Consider the following 22357-nt stretch of genomic DNA (forward strand, 5'->3'; position numbering starts at 1 on the left):
TTTTCACTAAAAATTCCATTGTGCTCTCAGGGAGATGTTTGATTAGTATATTAAAGATTCCATCGTCACCAGGTGCTTTCATATTTTTGAAATTTTTAATAATTGATTTAATCTCATTCAAGTTAGTTTCAATTATTTCTGCAGGTAAAAAATTCTGGGAAGAAATTAAATCAAGTTGACGTGTGACTTCATTTTCAATTGGACTCACAAAATTCAAATTTGAGTTATGAACACTCTCAAACTGCTGAGCAAGTCTTTGAGCCTTTTGTTCATTGGATACAAGAAAACGTCCACCATCTTTTAAAACTGGAATAGGCTTTGAAGGTTTCTTAAGAATCTTCGACAGCTTCCAAAAAGGTTTTGAATATGGTTTCAATTTTTCAACTTTAGTCTCAAAATCTTGATTTCTCAGAAGAGTAAATCTATGTTCAATCTCTTTCTGTAAATCTTTATGAATAGTTTTAAAAACAGGGTCACGAGAACGTTGATATTGACGTCTGCGGACATTTTTCAAACGAATTATAAGTTGAAGATTTTCGTCAATTATTGGTGAATCAAATTTCACTTGAGCCTTTGGAACAGAATAATTCCTGGCATCAACAATTGCACATTTTAATGCTTCCAAAGCGGAATCAATATTCACTTCGTTTTGCAAATCAAGCTCATTATTGAAATTTCTCTCAATATAAGTTTTGTATCTTTCCCAATTAGCCTTGTTATAATTGAAAACAGAGCTCATAGGGTTTAAAACTGATTCAGGTGATAAAGAAAAAGTTATTGGAAGATGGTCAGAATCAAAGTCAGCATGTGTGATCAAATCACTACATACATGACTTTGATCTGTAAGCACCAAATCAATTGTTGAAGGGTTTCTTACAGAAGAAAAGCATGTAGGACTATTCGGAGACAAAATAGGATAGTATCCTGAAGAACAATCATTGAATAAAATTTTGCCATTGGAATTACTTTGAGAATTATTCCATGAACGATGTTTAGCGGTAAAATCGCCGATTATAAAAAATTTCGAACGATTTCTGGTGAGTTTTTGTAAATCACCTTTAAAATTTGTGCTCGCGTGTGCATTGAAATGGTAAATATGCTGCGGCAATAAATAAAATCCCAAGTTCAGTTTGAACTTCAATTCCCAAAGTTTCAATAACTTTCGTCTCAAGATGGGGAAGAGCACGATGTTTGATTCGGCGATGAATAACAATTGCAACTTCACCGCCGGAACCCTGAATCCTATCATATCTATGAACCACGTAATTGGGATCATATTTTAATTTTATGTTAGGTTTCAAAAATGTTTCAGTAATAATTGCAATATGCACATTATTCACTGTTAAAAAATTAAAAAGCTCATTCTCATTGGCCTTCAATGAGCGAGCATTCCAATTTAATATTTTAATTGTTTTATTTAAAATCATTGCTAAATTTTAAATTAGAAACAATTTTAATAGTAAAATTTGTGCCTATTTGAATGGCTTCAAACATTGATTTTGCCTGCAACATGGCGTTATAAGATCGAACATTGCCTGTTGCAAGAAAGAAAGTTTACCTGCCGTAATAGGCCCCAGGTAGTTTACATTAGAAAAAATATTTTCGGTAGCAATATTAGCTGGAGTAATAGGTGTACAATTATTTTCTAGCGTGTTTTGCTTACCCATATTAACTACCAACACTAGGCGGTATAATGTTCGAACTACCTGTAACCTGTGCATATGTTAAACGGGTATGCAAATGAGTAGGTAAACTATGCGTCACTGGTACGCCTGGAGAATTTTGTTTTGAATTTTGTTTACCTCGCCTTGCCTTAACAATTGCTAAACGGGCTGGGCATTGATAAAAATTCGACATATGGTTGCCGTTACAATTCGCACAGCGAAATTTTTTTCTCTCTTTCACAGGACATGTGTCCTTTTTGTGAGAAGAGTCTCCACAAATGAGGCATTTTTGGTCCATGTTACAGAACTTTGAACCATGGCCATAACGTTGGCAAATACGGCATTGGGTGATATGCTTTTCACCTCCGCCAAACTTTCGATATAATTCCCATTTTACACGCCCGTTATATAAAGCATGTGCTTTTTCAAAAAAATTTAAGTTATTAACCTCACTGCGGTTAAAATGAATTAAATAATTTACAAGGGAAATTCCAGTTCGCTGACTGTTTTCGCCTCGTGATTTTTGTTTCATCAGAATTACTTGGGTAGGGGCTATACCAAGTAATTCTGTCAAAGTTATTTTGATCTCATCAACGGTTTGATCGTTGGTGAGACCTTTCAATACGACCTTGAACGGCTTGGCGCTCTTCGTATCATATGTAAAAAATTTATACATCTTTTCAGTTAAATACTGAATAAGACGATTCCAATCTTTCAATGTTTGGGCCAGTAAACGGCATTCGCCTCTTCGGCCAATTTGATAAGTAACTTTGACGTCGGAGAGAAACGTAGAAAGTTCTCTTTTAAAAATATTGAATTCAGAAGCAATAGTTACCACAATAGGTGGAACTTTCTCCTTTTTTACAGAAATTTCACTTTGAATAGTTTTACTTTCGAACATTTCAATTTCGCCGGCTTCTTGCTCAGGCAGAATATCATATAAATTTTCACTGCATAAGCTAGTTTCAGAAAGAGATGCCTCTCTTTTAGCGATGCGTGATTTCTTTTTCGTCCTGCCATTTCAGGTGATACGAAAAAGTTCAAAAATAATATTGCAAGTATTGAGAAAGAAAGAAATAGGTAGTCTTGAGAAAGACTGATGCAAGTTAACTTTCAGGTAATCTTTAAAAGACCCACTGACAAAACACAAACTTTGAAGCTATAGGCAGTCAAAGACCAGTCCACAAGCAACCGAAAATACGTCTGATCTGTCGGGCAGCTCAAGACGCACTGATGTTTTTTGCTCTTATTTTTATGTGCTAAAGCCCGTAAGTCACCGTTCGAAATTTTTATCGTCAGAATTTTAAATACTGTCTCTAATATTATATATTTATATCTTACTGCAGCAGTTTTTATTGCCTTTTTTAATACTATTATGATTTACTATTGTTACTATTATTATATATTATTACTAATCTCCCAGTTGGTCCCGAGGTACGATGCTGGCCTAACAAGCCAGTCGTCCTAGGTTCGAGTCTCGGCTCGGGAGAGACTGTTAGTGTCAGTAGGATCGTAGCGCTAGCCCCGCAATTGTCCTGCACACTCAACAGTTGGCTGCGAAATCTGTGTATAATAAACAGAAGGTCGAGTTCCGATACGGAATGTAGCACCAAGGCTTTGCTTTTATATATTATTACTATTTTGACAGTCTTCCGACCTCACCGCGGTTTTCGGTATTTTCACTCTTTAATTGATAACTCTTCTCTTCCTACTAACTTCACTTTCTGTGGAATTCTAATATTTCTATTCTACAACCATTTCACTCGTTGAATTAGTGTTTTCGAGCCTCCCAGCTTCCCAGTTTTTAATTTTTAGGCCTTTAAGTTTTTTTAGTTTTTATCTTAATGTGTCTATTTTTCACTCTTTAATATTACTTACTTCTTTTCCTTAAATTTCTCAATATGCAAATGCGCTTTTCTATACTTTTTTTCATAGTTTAGTTTGTCAAATTTACTTTATGAATTTTGATATTGCCCTTATATTCGTTGAAATAATCTAATTGTCTTTTTATATTTTTCTATCCACTTTTCAAATTCTTTTGTTTAGTTAGTATTTACAGTTGTGTGTAAAAGTTGAAGCTGAAGCATGTCAGCTACATGCATGTAATTGACACAAGCTGTATTGCATGCTATAGATCGATATATTCTCTAACCGTATTACAATTTCATCGTTCAAGTACAGTTTTTCAAATGTTATAAAAATTTGGATGTCAGATGAATGGGAAATAGGTTAATGGCAAACCGTTGAAAAGCATTACAAATTCTTCAATAAAATCTTGTGCAAAGTTTTTTTTAAATAAAAATGTTCCAGTTGTGTTTTAAAACAAATTTCCGAAAAAAATCAGTCAACAATGACATTGTCTTGGTATGCACTGCAATTATTTTTAATAGTCTTCTTTGACAAGTTTAGAATTTATATTCAAGGCAATGAGATGTCATTTTCAACATATTCTAAACTGTTATGTAACTTCATTGTTGAATTGCTAGCGCGAAATCCCGCGAAGAATTCCTTCCCAATTAGAGTTGTTCTGAAAATCATTCCAGAATGCGATCCCCAAATCTGACAACAAGCAAAGCAGTCTTCTACCTAATATACTTACTTCCACTCAAACTTCCAACCGACGTAAATAAGCGCTCCGACCAGTGCGGCCAGTGCTAGCAAGCTAACGACGAGGCCGTACAAATTTAAATAACAAACCTCCGCTACTTGTTCCGGCGTCAGTCCGCCGCCCATCAATTTGCTGTAGGTCTGCAGCTGCCGGAACAAAAGCGGATTATGATGCTGCTGGTGCTCGGTGCTCCCTTCTTCCACAGCGGCAGCTCTGTCACAAATCATTTTCCCAACAACAAACAAAAACAAAAAAAAATTCAAACTTTTCCTTCACTTTTTCATTCACTTTTATTGTTTATTCTCTCATCCACTCAGCAATCTGTACAGCTGCCCCCGTTTCGGTTTTCTCATTTTTCTTCGAATCCATTATTTCGTTTCACCACATGACGGTCGGTTTTTCGTGGATAATTGTATTTACCACAGGTTTGATTTTTATGATTTCACTTCATCGCAACTTTTTCGGCCATTTCCTGTACAAACCACTTGTAATTAAGTTTTCGCAGAGCCTCACCACCAATCACAAACGTTGCTAAATTAATGACCAACAAAAGAAAAATATGAATCAAATCCCCACATTAACGTTACATTGGGAATTTGCTCGCGAAAATCAATTTCGACCGGAGAACACCACCCGAATGGAACCGTCTAGCAGGACTGGCTTGACCGCGAAACCGTCGAATTGCACGCACCCACGACGTTCCATCGAAATTGGAATGATCATACACATGCTGGTTTTCTCGAGCTAGAAAATTGTTTAACATCAACAAATCAAGCGGGCAAGTGTGCGAACATCGATGAGCTGTCTGGTCAAAGATAAACTTAATTCCGGCTACATCCGCCTGTTGGAATTCATTGTCCACGAAATAATCCAAAGTAGGGTAACGTTGTACTATTTTATGACCATTCTTTTACCGGATGGATCAGGAGTGCTGCTTGATCACCAATCCGTCAACTGTTGCAATGCTAAATCATGCTATTTTAAAATCAAGCTTCGAACCAAAGTACGGAAATTAGGCACAGGAATGGCGAAGGCATATTATTGCAAAAGACATGGTCTATTTGCTCTCAACAAACAAGACCTCTTGTTGCTGGTGTTGAGATAAATATCGATAGTTTTGAGTCACTTTCATACAAATTTATGATCCCGCAAAACCAATCCGTGCTCACACTATATGAGCGAGAATTAAGCTGTGTACTAACATTCCACACCTAGACAAACGTCGCGGAAGCGGTGCTCTAACGTTGTGCGCTGATTGAGCAAGCGGGGTCAATATTGAAGGAAGCTGTTGCGCGCCATGCCCCATGCAGCAGGCCCATCTCCGAGATACGTCAGCCCGCTAATGGTGCGATAGGAAAATAAGCAAATATTTGTTCGCTCGTGTGTATTCTCTCTCCTGCTCGGGTGGAAATCTTCATCACAACAAGCGCTTAATACATGTGGTATTAGATATTGAACCGGTCTAGTATCAATATTTTCTGTGAAAACGATGCTTTCGAAACTGTCAGTTCGGGTTCTCGGTTATTGAGTCAGTCTCAAGTCAGCCCCAATTACTTAATCTTGCCAGATCAAATTAAATTAACCACATTCATCTTGATATTTCAAAGACTATTTGGTTGGAGAGAAAAAACTCTTGGCTTATAAGGAAAAATGATCAATTGATTTTTCAAACCATTACCATTGGGAGAAAGAAAATATCTAACCTTTTGTGCAATCAGTTAAGGAGGAGCCCTACTCTGGAAGTTCGATAAATAACGAATTTTCTTAATTTTTTTATTCGGATCTTTAAGGTATAGTGAAGCGCTTGGGTATTTTGGCTATTCATTGAGGTATATATGAAAATGTATTTTACATATCGTGAATGCAAATATAGTGAGTATTACGCTGTTGGCAGCCGTAACACGGATGCTCTCTCTAATTCAGTACCAAACTGGTGATAAGATTTTCTCGGCATCTACTTAACCGATTTGGCTGAAATTTTGATTGAGCATGTGAAAATGGATTATCTTACTTGTTACATTGAAAATTTCAAAAATTGTTCAAATGGCGGCCATTTTAGCAAAAAAAAATATTTTTTTTATGGAAAATAATATTGAAAAAACATAAAATATTTTAAAATTCAGATTTCGAAAAACGGCTATGTAACGAGTTAGAAAATCCATTTTTACATGCTAAAACAAAATTTCAGCCAAATCAGTTCAGTAGATGCTGTGAAAAACTTACCACCAGTTGAAAAAACATGGTTTCGAGAGAAAAGCTGCCAACATCTTAATACTTTCTATATTTGCATCCACGACATTTAAAATACTTCTCAAATATACCTTAATCAATAGCCAAAATACCCGAATACTTCACCTTACTCTGAACATCCGAAAAACAAATTTAAAAAATCATTTTTTTTTTAACTTTCCAAAGTAGGGTCCCCCCTCCAATATTGTTAAATATTAAATGTTGTTAAGCCAATCTTTATGCCAATCACAACCTTTTTTCATGTCTAGAAAAGCAGCTGTAGCGGAATAAACCTTTTTCTCGTTGACCATTACTTTTAAATACTGAAAATAGATTTGAAGGTTTTTCAAGTGTTTTCGATAACTTCCAAAAGGGTTTTAAACATGGTTTTAATTTTTCGACTTTATTCTCGAAATTTTGGGTTTTCTAGTGGCATATATTCACCCATATCTTTCTGTAAATTTTTATAAATAGTTTTAGGAACAGGGTCATGAGAGCATGGTTATTGACGCCTCTGTACATTTTTTAAACAAATAAAAATCTTAAGATTTCCGTCAATTATTGGTAAAAGAAATTTCACCTGATCTGGAACAAAATCATTGCTAGCAGCCGGTATACCCAAAGATTCAATAACTTTTCATTCCAGATATGGACGAGCACAATGTTCATCTCGACAATGGATTAGAATTGCAATTTCAACCCCAGAACCCTGAGTTCTATTGAATATATGAACCACATAATTGGAAATACTTCAATATGATATTAAAAAAAATAAATTCAGTAAGCATTGTAATGTGCACTTTATAGGCAGTTAAAAAATTAAAACGCAAATAAGCATTTAATGAGCGAGTGGTTCAATTCAAGATTTTGAATAATTTATTCAAAACTATGGTTGAACTTTAATATTGGAACAACATTACACTTACATCGAACATTATCTGTTTGCAGGAAAGAGCTTAATAAGTTTGTTGATCCACCCTATTAAATGTATTCATATATCTTTTTGCACTACTTCAATTTATCGGCTTTACGTTCGAACTACCTACTAGTACTGGGGCGTAAGCATAACTTAAGCGTGCTTGAACAGAAGTATAAAATGTTTATGATACAATTAGACTAATAAAAACTATATTTTTAGATTCCGAATTACTAACTCTTAATTCTTATTTTCCTTAAGAATAGCGAAACGAAAATTTCTGAGTAAAACGTTGAAAGTTCTCTCTTTAAAATATTAAATTAGATACTAAAACCAAAAACCATAATAGTAGGACTTTCTTTTTTTTTAAAAAACAATTGCACAATTGCGAATATATTTTCACTGCAAACGCTAGAATTGTCAAAGGATAAAATCTCCTCTTTTCTTCTCGTTGATAAGTTTGGTTTCTTTTTTCGCCTTGTCACTTCTGGTAACACAAAAGAAAAAAAAAACAAAAGTGAAAAAAATGATGTAAGAATACCACTAACCTGCAGATAGTCTTTAAAAGAAGCAAAAGACAGCCAAAGACCAGCCCACAGACAACCGGAAGCATGACATATCTTTTGAATAGTTTAAGCCACACTCGACCGACACTGTATAGCAATGGCAAATGACCCCTTAAGCGACAAAACACGATACTTGTAAGACTGTAATCTGTCTGCTAGATTTCATTCGAAACCTATTGGCAACCCTATCCGCATAGCCAGATCTAGGAGGGGCTGGGTGGCCATAGCCACGAAAATTCACTTCCAACATAAAATTTTGTGACACTTCAAAATAAACTGCAATTTAGACAAAACTAACTGAAAAATGAGCCTCGACATATTACTTGGCCTCAGGCCCTCACAACTCTTGATTCGGCCCTGCACATGCTATTTATCTGTTTGACAAGATTGACAATTCTTGTCGAATGGCTATTGAGAAGATCTAAAAACGGGCAATCATCAATTTTAATCGTCCATTTTTAATCTGGCTAGTACTTTGCACATATGTTGCTATGAGCTATAAATGTTATTTTTTATTTTTTTTTTGTGATTACGATTAAGTTTTTAAAGAGGTTTATTTCAATAACGTATAGATGATCACAAATATTTTTAGAGCCCAAACGGTTTGTTCAGCCGGTTTGAGGTCTTCGGTAAAGTGGTAAGTAATAAATTTGTTACCCGAAAAAGTATAAACCGCAAAAAAAATTTAAAGGAAAAAAAAGACTTATTTTGATCTGGGTTTTATTTTACTGGTATGCATTCTGTAAAATTGGAAATGAAACTGGCAAATGTTGCGTCAGATTTCAAACGATAATAACAGTATAACCACATAATGGATAACAATAACCAATATGTTGTTGGATAGATAAAATGTTGAACAATTTTGTAACATGCTAGTTATCATTATTTTTTCATTGCAAACCGGTAAAAATCGATAAAAAGCGTCAAGAACAAATTTACGCGAACAATGACCCAATCACATGCGAGCATTCCTAGCACAGACGACATGAATAGATACCAACCATTCCCTGTGATTTTCTCTGTATCAGGCATCAGGGATGTCATGTAGCAAACCTCATGTAGTTTTCGATGAGTTTCTACGTAGAATACCTCTGGTAGAATACCTAACCAAAAACGAGTATTCTTCGAAAACCTGCAACGAGATTTTTGTGGTAAATTACATGATGAATAAACGAGTTTTAAGTTTAAAAATAATATTTACAATTTAAAGCGACGATTATTTTGTGTGAATTGAGAACGAATTTGACATTTGAAATTATTGCTTTTAATCTCCATCGATTGAATTTGTTTTTGATGTGTTTCTCAAGTTTCTGGATTAGAAATACCCCCCGTTTAGAAATATTCTACAAAATATTCTAAGGTTTCTTGCCAGTACAAAAAACAAACCGAGGTATGTTCGAGTTTATCTTCGAAACTATAAATTTGTAAATTAAATTAAGTTGCAATTCAGAACCCAAAAAAAATGAGTAATTACTTAACTCAAAATTGAGTAATACTGTACCCAAAAACTGAGTAACAATCACTCAGTTTTTAAAGCGCCTTGTTTCTCAATTATGCGTATTTACGGAGTGACTCAGTTTATGAGTTGTTCCACTTTTTACGAAAACGCGTCAAATCTTACTCATTTTAGAGTTATTTTTCCCGAGGGTTTAAAGAATTCTACCTGCAACCGTTTAAAGTTGCATGGGTTTTTTGGTGGGCTTTTTTATATATGCCGGGGGCAGGGCCGGATCTAGGCGCTGGGGGGGCCAGGGCAAATTTGTTTGTGAGGCCATCTTTTCTTAAAACATTTTGAGGTAACGTTCTGAAAGGTGACGAGCAAAAAAAGGTCGCCCAGGACTAGGGGGGGCCCTTGAACCGGGAGGCCTTGGGCATTTGCCCCCGTTGGCCTCTCTCAAATCCGGGCCTGGCCAGGGGAACCATGAACCATTGAGATGTTGGGTACGCTCTAAATACATGAGACTAGCTGACCCGGCAAACTTCGTCCCGCCTATTTTAGTGTTTAAATTAATAATTTTAAACATTTCAAATTTATTGATTCCTTCCGATTTGATTATATCGTTTAAAAATGAGTGGTTTTATCGGAATGGCAAAATCTTCAACTTTTGGCATTTGTACATGACCTCTATTCCGGATATATATATATATATATATATATATATATATATATATATATATATATATATATATATATATATATATATATATATATATATATATATATATATATATATATATATATAGGGTGCATTTCAGTTAGTTACGTTGTTTTCCAGAAACTGCAAGTGGTCATCTTCTAATTCAAAATGGTTCCCAGGGTCAATGCTTGGCTTCTATACACCATTTCGATTACCGACATATCCATAAGTAGAAGTCGGTTATTTTCGACTGTTTCTCAGAAGTTGCCAATTTTCAATTCAAACTGTTATCTAAGGTCAATTTATAGCTCCTTGCATCATTCTGGATCCGGTGATACTTATATTGGATGGTATTTGGTCACATTGGGCTATTTTTCAGGAACCGTCGCCATCTTGGATTTAAAAATGGCATTTGGAGACAATTTCTGGCCCCTGAGCGTCATTCTGGTTCAAGAAACACCCATATTGGGCGTTATTTGGTCATTTTCGGCTGTTTTCCAGAAACCGGATGTCAAAATGGTGTCTGTGGTCGATTTTAGCTCCTGTGTATCATTCTGGTTCCGAAGATACTCATATTGTATGGAAATCGGCTATTTTTGGCTGTTTTATAGAAAACGGTAGTTGCCATCTTACAATTTATAATGGTGTCTGAGGTCAATTTTCAGCTTCATTCTCGTTCCAGAGATACTCATATTGGGTGGTATTTGGTCACTTTAGGCTGTTTTCCGGACACCGGAACTCGCCATCTTGGATTTCAAAATGGCATTTGGGAACAATTTCGGGCCTCCGTGCTTCAATCTGGTTAAAGATACGCTCATATTGAGTGGTATTTGATCATTTTTGGTTGCTTTCCAGAGACCGGAAGTCGCCATCTTACAATTCCAAATGTTGTCTGAGGTCGATTTGTGGCTTCAGTGCGTCATAACAATCCTGGAAATACCCATATTGGGTGGTATTTGGTCATTTGCAGCCGTTTTTCACAAACCGGAAGTCGCCATCTTGGATTTCAAAATGGCATTAGGAGACAGTTTTTGGCCTCTGAGCGTCAATCTGGTTGAAGAAAAATTCATATTGGGTGGTATTTGATCATTTTCGGCTGTTTATCAGACACCGAAAGTCGCCTACCTACAATTCAAAATGTTGTCTGAGGTTGATAGGTCGATTTGTGGCTTCAGTGCATCCTAACAATTCCGGAAATACGCATATTGAGGGGTATTTGGTCATTTGCCACTGTTTTTCGGAAACCGGAAGTCGTCATCTTGGATTTCAAAATGGCATTTGGGAACAATTTCTGGCCTCCGTGCGTCAATCTGATTGAAGAAACGCTCATATTGGGTGTTATTTGGTCATTTTCGGCTGTTTTCCAGACACCGGAAGTCGCCATCTTACAATTCGAAATGTTGTCTGAGGTCGATTTGTGGCTTCAGTGCATCATAACAATTCCGGAAATACCCATGTTTGGTGGTATTAGGTCATTTGCCGCTATTTTTCAGAAACGGGAAGTCGCCATCTTGGATTTCGAAATGGTATTTGGAGACATGCCATAAGAAGAGAGGGTGTCGAAACATTATGGACATGTTTGTTACACCTAAAAACATTCACCTGCCAAATTTTGTTATATTTGCTTAATTGGTTCTCGAGCTGTGCGTAATTTGAGTTTTATTTGTATGGGACCTCTCCCTTCTGGAAGAGAGAGGGGTATCAAACCATTATATTTGTTACCCCTAAAAACAATCACCTGCCAAATTTGGTTCCATTTAGTTGGTTAGTTCTCGAGATAAGCAGAAATTTGTGTTTCATTTGTTATGAACCCCTCCCTCACAGAAGAGGGAAGGAAGTCGAACCACTATGGACATACTTGTTACCTCTAAAAACATTCACATACCAAATTTGGTTGTATTTGGTTGACTGGTTCTCGAGCTGTGCGAAATTCGTATTTCATTTGTATGGGACCCCTCCCTTCCAGAAGAGGGAAGGGTGTCGAATCAACATAGATATATTTGCTACTCCTAAAAACATCCACATGTCAAATTTGGTTCCATTTACTTGGTTAGTTTTCGAGATGTGCAGAAATTTGTGTTTCATTTGTATGGGACCCCTCCTTTCCAGAAAAGGGAAGGGTATCTAATCAACATGGACATATTTGTTACTCCTTAAAACATCCACATGCCAAATTTGGTTCCATTTTTGGTTAGTTTTCGAGATGTGCAGAAATTTGTGTTTCATTTGTATGGGACCCATCCCTTCCAGAGGAGGGAAGGGTGTCAAACCAACATGGACATATTTGTTGCTCCTAAAAACATCCACTTGCCAAATTTGGTTCCGTTTGCTTGGTTAGTTTTCGAGATGTGCAGAAGTTTGTGTTTCATTTGTATGGGACCCCTCCTTTGCAGAAGAGGGAGGGGTCTCGAACTATCATCGTCACCTTTCCCGGCCCCTAAAACCCCTATATACAAAATTTCACGTCGATCGGTACGGTAGTTTCCAAGCCTATATAACTCAGACAGACAGACAGACAGACAGACAGACAGACAGACAGACAGACAGACAGACAGACAGACAGACAGACAGACAGACAGACAGACAGACAGACAGACAGACAGACAGACAGACAGACAGACAGACAGACAGACAGACAGACAGACAGACAGACAGACAGACAGACAGACAGACAGACAGACAGACAGACAGACAGACAGACAGACAGACAGACAGACAGACAGACAGACAGACAGACAGACAGACAGACAGACAGACAGACAGACAGACAGACAGACAGACAGACAGACAGACAGACAGACAGACAGACAGACAGACAGACAGACAGACAGACAGACAGACAGACAGACAGACAGACAGACAGACAGACAGACAGACAGACAGACAGACAGACAGACAGACAGACAGACAGACAGACAGACAGACAGACAGACAGACAGACAGACAGACAGACAGACAGACAGACAGACAGACAGACAGACAGACAGACAGACAGACAGACAGACAGACAGACAGACAGACAGACAGACAGACAGACAGACAGACAGACAGACAGACAGACAGACAGACAGACAGACAGACAGACAGACAGACAGACAGACAGACAGACAGACAGACAGACAGACAGACAGACAGACAGACAGACAGACAGACAGACAGACAGACAGACAGACAGACAGACAGACAGACAGACAGACAGACAGACAGACAGACAGACAGACAGACAGACAGACAGACAGACAGACAGACAGACAGACAGACAGACAGACAGACAGACAGACAGACAGACAGACAGACAGACAGACAGACAGACAGACAGACAGACAGACAGACAGACAGACAGACAGACAGACAGACAGACAGACAGACAGACAGACAGACAGACAGACAGACAGACAGACAGACAGACAGACAGACAGACAGACAGACAGACAGACAGACAGACAGACAGACAGACAGACAGACAGACAGACAGACAGACAGACAGACAGACAGACAGACAGACAGACAGACAGACAGACAGACAGACAGACAGACAGACAGACAGACAGACAGACAGACAGACAGACAGACAGACAGACAGACAGACAGACAGACAGACAGACAGACAGACAGACAGACAGACAGACAGACAGACAGACAGACAGACAGACAGACAGACAGACAGACAGACAGACAGACAGACAGACAGACAGACAGACAGACAGACAGACAGACAGACAGACAGACAGACAGACAGACAGACAGACAGACAGACAGACAGACAGACAGACAGACAGACAGACAGACAGACAGACAGACAGACAGACAGACAGACAGACAGACAGACAGACAGACAGACAGACAGACAGACAGACAGACAGACAGACAGACAGACAGACAGACAGACAGACAGACAGACAGACAGACAGACAGACAGACAGACAGACAGACAGACAGACAGACAGACAGACAGACAGACAGACAGACAGACAGACAGACAGACAGACAGACAGACAGACAGACAGACAGACAGACAGACAGACAGACAGACAGACAGACAGACAGACAGACAGACAGACAGACAGACAGACAGACAGACAGACAGACAGACAGACAGACAGACAGACAGACAGACAGACAGACAGACAGACAGACAGACAGACAGACAGACAGACAGACAGACAGACAGACAGACAGACAGACAGACAGACAGACAGACAGACAGACAGACAGACAGACAGACAGACAGACAGACAGACAGACAGACAGACAGACAGACAGACAGACAGACAGACAGACAGACAGACAGACAGACAGACAGACAGACAGACAGACAGACAGACAGACAGACAGACAGACAGACAGACAGACAGACAGACAGACAGACAGACAGACAGACAGACAGACAGACAGACAGACAGACAGACAGACAGACAGACAGACAGACAGACAGACAGACAGACAGACAGACAGACAGACAGACAGACAGACAGACAGACAGACAGACAGACAGACAGACAGACAGACAGACAGACAGACAGACAGACAGACAGACAGACAGACAGACAGACAGACAGACAGACAGACAGACAGACAGACAGACAGACAGACAGACAGACAGACAGACAGACAGACAGACAGACAGACAGACAGACAGACAGACAGACAGACAGACAGACAGACAGACAGACAGACAGACAGACAGACAGACAGACAGACAGACAGACAGACAGACAGACAGACAGACAGACAGACAGACAGACAGACAGACAGACAGACAGACAGACAGACAGACAGACAGACAGACAGACAGACAGACAGACAGACAGACAGACAGACAGACAGACAGACAGACAGACAGACAGACAGACAGACAGACAGACAGACAGACAGACAGACAGACAGACAGACAGACAGACAGACAGACAGACAGACAGACAGACAGACAGACAGACAGACAGACAGACAGACAGACAGACAGACAGAGCTACATTTTTATATGTTTAGATTTAACGACGATAGCATAGTTCTGTAGAAATCATGCCTTAGATGCGCCTTTGCCGTTGCTCCCCTTCCCAATAGGTCAATTTATGTTTGCTTCTCTGAACCATGACTAATTTGATGTCTCGAAGGTAAAGGTTTTTCGAAAAGTGTGAAACAAACCCTCTTCTTGAACAATTTCTGAACCTGCTGTTGGAGCGTAATAGAAACTGATGTCTTGAAAGAAAACATGCTGGTGACAACAACAGTACCGTAGATTATATGTGGAGCAGAGCACCCTTAGTTTCTTCACGTCTATCATTGCAGTGGGCACGACTCCTGTTCGCGTTCAATTAAAACTGCAATGGTGCTACTGATGGTGATTGAAAGTTTATCCCAAGAATATGATTACCATAAAAACAATAATTTTTTAAACAAGAATTGAACATTTTTGCAACGGTTATAGGGTAGGGAACATATTCTAAGCAGCTTTAGGAACCGCCTGTGTATTCAGACGATATACTCGAAATGTGTTAGGTGAAATTCAAACAGTAGTATATCAATCTGTTCATTATCGTTTTCTCTGTCAGAACTTGTTTACAGATTGTAAAACAAAGTTAGCAAACTTTAACAATAATCAATTGAAGTTACCAATCGTGGGATACTATTTCAATCACCCCGAACGAATTTTAAGCAGTTTCCATCTGTTTTTTTGCAGCACCCGAAGTGGCTCCTGACTGTCTGCAATTTAGATCATTTTGTTTCAAATAATGTTTGTTCACAGATTTCTTTGTGATTAACGGTATTTCTTATATTCGTAAGACAGATAGACAATCAAAGTTTTCGTTTCCATCATTAAAATTGTCGATATTGATCAAAAAGCAGGAGTTTGAGGCCTGTTTTCTGTGACTGATTAAAATAGGCGCTACTGCTTAAGTCGTTTCTTACCCTAAGTTATTTTATTTTCTTCTTTATCTTCGATATTCACTAAATAATCGTGACCGACATAATATCGAACAAGTAAGTCTCTAAAAATACTAATTTATAGAAGAGCAAGAGCTGGCGAGCGCTTGTGAATTTCTTGTCCATTTACTAGGATATATTCAGAATCTTTTTTCTTCATTTCAGCGTTGTTAGATATTTTTTTTATTTTCAACTTTACAAATAAAATAATATACTTATATTAGCTGCCTTCGTAGTACAGTGAATGTAATTGTTGGCAAATGAAACAAAAGCAAATGATGAATTAAAATACGTAAATCACTGAACAAACGAATTTATTGTGTCTGTAATTACAGTTATTACATTGTTTAGTCCCACGTCACCATTTCATATAACCCTAGGGCTGTATACCTTGTAGTATTTTAACATAGAATTACGTCTTACTTTAGTAGGGTGGCAATCCAAAAATCCGAGAATGGAGTGAAATTGCAGAATACAAAATTCAAACGCTTACAATTGTGTTACTACTGAACGGATTTGGGTCATTATTATCTCGTTGAATAGATAACAAATTACTCTAGTTTTTTAATATTTTTTTTGGGTATTTTTGCATAGTTAAGCGTTTAAAATTCATAGCCAATTTCACTAAAATTCAACTAATCGTGTGCCCGCAATGATGCAACCCAAGCACTGCTCCAGCACAGCCGACAATAAAATATACAAACGATTCAACTTGTTGTTGAAATAATACTTTACCACAAGCAGATATGAATGGTACAAGTGTAATGAAATTTTGAGTGTAAAATGCGTTTCTTCCGCCACTAGATGTCGATACCTAAAATAAAGAGATTTGGTCTCGTTTCTGGTTCTTTAGTTGCATATCTGTTCTGTGGCATCAGCCAGACCATGTGCCACCGTTCGATACCATTAGAACTGGCAATAACCGGGCGGCAAAATATCTGGGAATTGACATTCTATTTTAGCGTTTCTTTCTAAGTTTTAACGACTTAACCAGAATGAGGTCGAGCGTTGTCATGCAGAAAAATCACTTTTTCATGCTCTTGCTCGTATGTTGGTCGTTTTCGCTCAGTGATCAGCCTAATCGCATTAATTGAAGTCGATATTTTTCACCAGTGATGGTTTCGTTCGGTTTGAACAGCTCGTAACGGATAACACCAACCAGGTCCCACCAAATACATAGCATAACCAGGGATGTTACGGATGTGATTTTTTAGACATCTGCAGATGCGGATGCGGATGCGGATGCGGATATGTGATTACGGGTGCAGATGTAGAGACGGATGTCAATTTTCATGCGGATGTTCCGCATTCGCGAATGCAGATGCGGATATCCATAGCATCCCTTGTGTTTTATTTTGCTTATTTCGCATGACCATGTCCCTCTCCAGTGCAAAAGTTATTCAAGCGAGCAGCAAATACATCGAGAAAAATTTTTCTACAAAATTTTAATAAGTGAAATTTTTTCTTAACATCCGCATGGTATGATGCGGATGCGGATGCGCTATGATGTTGTGTATCGTCAACCAGTACGGACGTGTTTTAATTAGCTCTCGGCCACGCGCGAATTTAAATTTTTGTTTTTTGTTTACATTCTTTTTCGCTTGTAGGTGCTTTTGTGCCAGTAAGTCAACTCAAGCTCCGCGCGAGTAAGTTTGTGCGTTATTTACACTTTTTTTGTAAACATGACATCGTTAGTTAGTGGAAACTGTGTGGTGTGCGGTTTTGGGTCTTCGGACAACCGGAACTAGGAAGACCAGATTAGGTCCTACATGATGCCAGCCTGCAATGATTGCCAGGAGCGGATCGCGATGGAATTAAATTTTCGTCACTTGGTACACCAGCAGGCTCTTCTTGCTGACTTAGTGAAAAAGCATAGCGAAGCAATACACAAATCGACGTCAACATTGCAGAAAATTGGAATCGTTCAAGAGGCACTCGAACGACAAGAAACTCTATTCGATGAACTAAAACAGGAGCTTTCGTCTGTTAAAAAAGTGAACTCTCCTACAAAAGTAGTGAGACAAATCAATAACCACGTGACGACACTTTTCGACGATGCTATAACTTCCGCTAAAGTTAACATGACTGAGTCGCTTGGGATACTTAGCAACTCGATTACAAATAAGCTGACCAGTAATATTGATGGAATAACTAATAAAGTCGACGAACAGCTTGAAGCTGTTAATGAAAATTTGATCGATGTGGCCACTTCTAAGACTCAATGTAGTGTTCCTGAAATCTTGGAAGAATTTCGAATAATTGGCAGCAGAATTTTTGAGTACACGCCAAGAATGATGCCCATCGAAAACAGCATTGGCTATCCAAGTGTGGCAGAGGAAACAACTATGGCCGGCCAGCCTTCAAATGATCTTCCAAACAGTGGATGGCGTTTCCTTGGCTCGAGAAAAGTTTGGAAACAGGACTGGACAGCGTACGATACAAAATTACACCGTATTATGCAGCAGCAAAAACAAGCTGACAAAGCAAGAAAACGGAGGGCCAGAAGACGAAATCATTATAGGCGAAATAATTACAACAGAAACAACAACCCTAGGCATAACCATATCATTCACAACAACAACAACGATAATAACAACAACTCTGTCAATAACAATAGAAATAACTACAACAGCAATTACTACAATAATAATAACAATTCCAACAACAACCGCAACAACAAGAACTACTTCAACAATAACAACAACAATCAGAACCAGAATCGCAACCTCAGCTTTAACAGAAATCTCGATAATAACCATCAAAGTACCAATCGAAACAACTACAACTTCAACACCAATAGTAACCGTAGATATACCAACCACAACCGTCACGTCAACAACAGTTTTTGGAATAATAACAATAGCCCCAACTATAACATGGCCAACAGGCAACAGAATAACGTCACCAACTCCTACAATGATCAACAACACACCAACTCTAATCGTTTCCATGCAAATCAACTATTACCACCTGACAGAGTGCTTCTTGCAGCAGCGAAAGACCGATTCTCCAGACCTCAATCTAACTTCATTCCTACGATTCGATTTCAAAGAGGCGAAACTCTTAACCCATACCCGGCGAACGACGAGTTTCCACTTTCTCAACCCCAGATGATCAGCGATCCTGCACACCTTCCTACTTCACAATGCATTGCGTGCTCATCTAGGCACTCGTGTCTTCAACGCAATTGACTCACTCATCAGAGGATCGTTGCTGGTGATAATTGTGTTCAACCTAGAGATGTAGGAAATGACGCGACCTGCTCTGCTCTGGTAAACACTTCTGTTAATAATGACTCTCATTCTTTAGCTTCTACACTCGAACACCCCACCACTACCGAGATCTCTGTATATTGCCAAAATTTTAACCGCATGCGAGGCGCTCACAAAATTAACGAAATTCAAAAAAATGTACTATCCTGTTCATTTTCTGTTATTTTAGCAACCGAAACCAGCTGGGATGAGGGTGTTCGCAGCGAAGAAGTCTTCGGTTGCCGATATAATGTCTATAGAAATGACCGTAACTATCAATTATCTGAAATGAAATCCGGTGGTGGTGTGTTGATTGCGGTGTCAGTAGACTTTAATTCAGCGCTTATCGACACCATTCAGTTTAAAGAGTTCGAACATGTTTGGGTGCAAGCAGAACTAGCAGGAGAGACACACGTATTTGTCTCTGTCTATTTCCCTCCAAATAATGCGCGGAAAGCAATCTTTGAAAAGTTTCTTCATGTTGTTGAAAAAATTGCATCTAAGCTGTTACCTGAAGTAAAACTCCACATATACGGTGATTTCAACCAACGCAACATTGATTTTATTCCGGACATCGATAACCATAGCATTTTGCTTCCTATTATTGGCGAAAATGGAACGCTGCAACTTCTTTTTGATAAAACCTCTAGTCTTGGTCTTAATCAAATAAATCATGTGAAAAATGGACAAAACTGTTATCTAGATCTGTTAATGTCCAACATTAGTGAAGACTTTTGTGTGACGAATTCATTACAACCATTATGGAAGAACGAAGTTTATCATACAGCAATAGACTTTTCTTTATTTGTGCATGTGAATAAAAGACCTGACGAATATGAATTCGAAGATGTTTTTGACTTTCAGTCAGCAAACTATGATGAATTAAAACATAAACTAAATAGTATCAACTGGCAAGATGTATTGTTTGAAGACGGAAACGTCGATTCGGCTATAGAAAATTTTTATAAGATATTATCTAATTTATTTATTAGCGAAATACCATTGAAAAGAATAAGACGTCATGGCAATTCCAAATACCCAGTCTGGTACAATAGACAAATTAAAAACTTAAAAAACAAAAACAAAAAGCACATAAAAAATACAAAACTCATAAAAATCGTGATGATTTAACAACTTATCTTAACATTTGCGGCGAATTAAACGATGCCATTAGTAACGCGTTTGAAGAGTTCACATTAAAGACTGAGCTTGAAATCAAATCCTGCCCAAAAATTTTTTTCAAATATGTTAAATCAAAGTTAAAATCTGAAAATTTTCCTTCGAAAATGCAACTGCATGACAAAGTTGAAGAGAACCCGGCATACATCTCTGATCTATTTGCTGATTTTTTCAACAAAATTATACAACTTTCTCAGAATCTGATCGTGACTATACATTCTTCACCAACTTTCCTGAGTTTCCCAACTATTTCATTATTGAACATGTCAGCGCACGCGAAATTGAAGATACTTTAAAAGCTCTGGATGCGACTAAAGGTCCGGGACCAGACGGAATTCCGCCAGCATTCATGAAACACTTAGCTAAAGAGCTAACTTCCCCACTGTTCTTGATTTTCAATATGTCGCTGGAATCCGGTTGCTTCCCGAAATTCTGGAAAAACTCATATCTAGTGTTCAAATCTGGTAAAAAATTCGACATTAGCAACTATCGAGGCATAACCATTCTTTCCTGTGTACCTAAGCTTTTTGAAGCAATAATAAACAAAAAGTTATTCCACCAAATAAAAAATAGAATTACCCCAACGCAACACGGTTTTGTCAAAGGGCGCTCAACAACAACTAACTTACTCGAGTTTATTAACTTCTCTTTGAACGCAATGGATAAAGGTAATTATGTTGAAACCTTATATACTGACTTCAGTAAAGCTTTCGATCGCATTGATATACCCCTGCTTCTCTTCAAGTTACGAAAAATTGGAATTCATCCACAATTACTCAAATGGATTGAATCGTATTTGACAGATCGCCAACAAACAGTCAAATTTAAAGGTAGAATATCGAAACCTATTCAGGTAACCTCAGGAGTTCCTCGAGACTCTCACTTGGGCCCTCTACTATTTATATTATTTGAAAACGACATTTCCTTTGTTCTAAAACATGTAAAAATTCTTATTTATGCCGACGATATAAAACTTTTCATTGAAATTAAAAACGCTGATGATGTCAATATTTTTCGTAACGAGATAAAATATTTTTACATTTGGTGTAAAACAAGCTAAACGTAAAAAAAATGTAGTTCGATGGCTTTTGGCAGAAAAAGAAACATGCCAAGCAATATTATTTCCTTAGGAGATCAGGTAGTAGAGAAAAGTGAACGAGTTAGGGACCTAGGAGTCATACTCGACTCAAAATTAACATTCACTGATCACTACAATACAACTATTAATAAGGCTAGTAACATGCTCAGTTTTATAAAACGTTTCTGCCATAATTTCCAAGATCCATACACAATAAAAACACTTTATAATTCCTATGTCAGGTCACTTTTAGAATACTGTAGCATTGTATGGTTTCCGTTTTCTGCAACACATGTAAACAGAATAGAATCAGTGCAAAAACAATTCCTGTTATATGCACTTCGTAATCTATGATGGACGTCATTTCCCCTACCATCATTCGACGAACGCTGTAGACTTATTGACATCCAATCATTAAAAGCCCGTCGTGAATTCGCAATGATGTCATTTGTTAACGATATCGTATCTCAACGTGTCGATTCACCCGAAATATTATCAAAACTCAATCTTTATGTACCTTCTAGAGATTTACGAACTCGGACTTTGTTTTCTTTAAATCATCAACGAAACAATTATGCTAAATACGGGCCAATTAATCAAATGATGTTAGTGTATAACCAACACTGTGAAGCAATTGACTTTTCTATGTCGAGAACTAATTTAAAACAATATTTCAATTCAACGCGCAATTTAAATCGATAGAAAACATTCATTGTAATAATCCGTCAAGTGAAGTAATTATTATTCAATTATGTATAAACTCTTTTTTTTTTTTTTGCTCCCACTAGTATAAATAGCATATA

The 22357-nt window shown here is 37.9% G+C and overlaps 1 protein-coding gene across 14 annotated transcripts in view; it reads right to left on the reverse strand.

Annotated features, from left to right (window-relative positions):
* LOC129726709 (ATP-binding cassette sub-family C member Sur) overlaps window positions 1–22357 on the reverse strand; it is a 179363-nt gene that overhangs the window by 151110 nt on the left and 5896 nt on the right. For 10 of the 14 annotated variants that reach the window (XM_055683709.1, XM_055683713.1, XM_055683708.1 and 7 more), the window contains one exon: window positions 4264–4803. In XM_055683709.1, coding sequence (XP_055539684.1) covers window positions 4264–4499 — 236 coding nt within the window. In that variant the 5' untranslated portion in view covers window positions 4500–4803. Of the gene's footprint in view, window positions 1–4263; window positions 5366–22357 lie in introns of those variants that run through there. The other 4 variants (XM_055683717.1, XM_055683715.1, XM_055683711.1 and 1 more) reach the window with 2 other exon arrangements.

Source organism: Wyeomyia smithii, chromosome 3 (genome assembly GCF_029784165.1).
Source record: "Wyeomyia smithii strain HCP4-BCI-WySm-NY-G18 chromosome 3, ASM2978416v1, whole genome shotgun sequence".
NCBI classification, from domain to species: Eukaryota; Metazoa; Arthropoda; class Insecta; order Diptera; family Culicidae; genus Wyeomyia; species Wyeomyia smithii.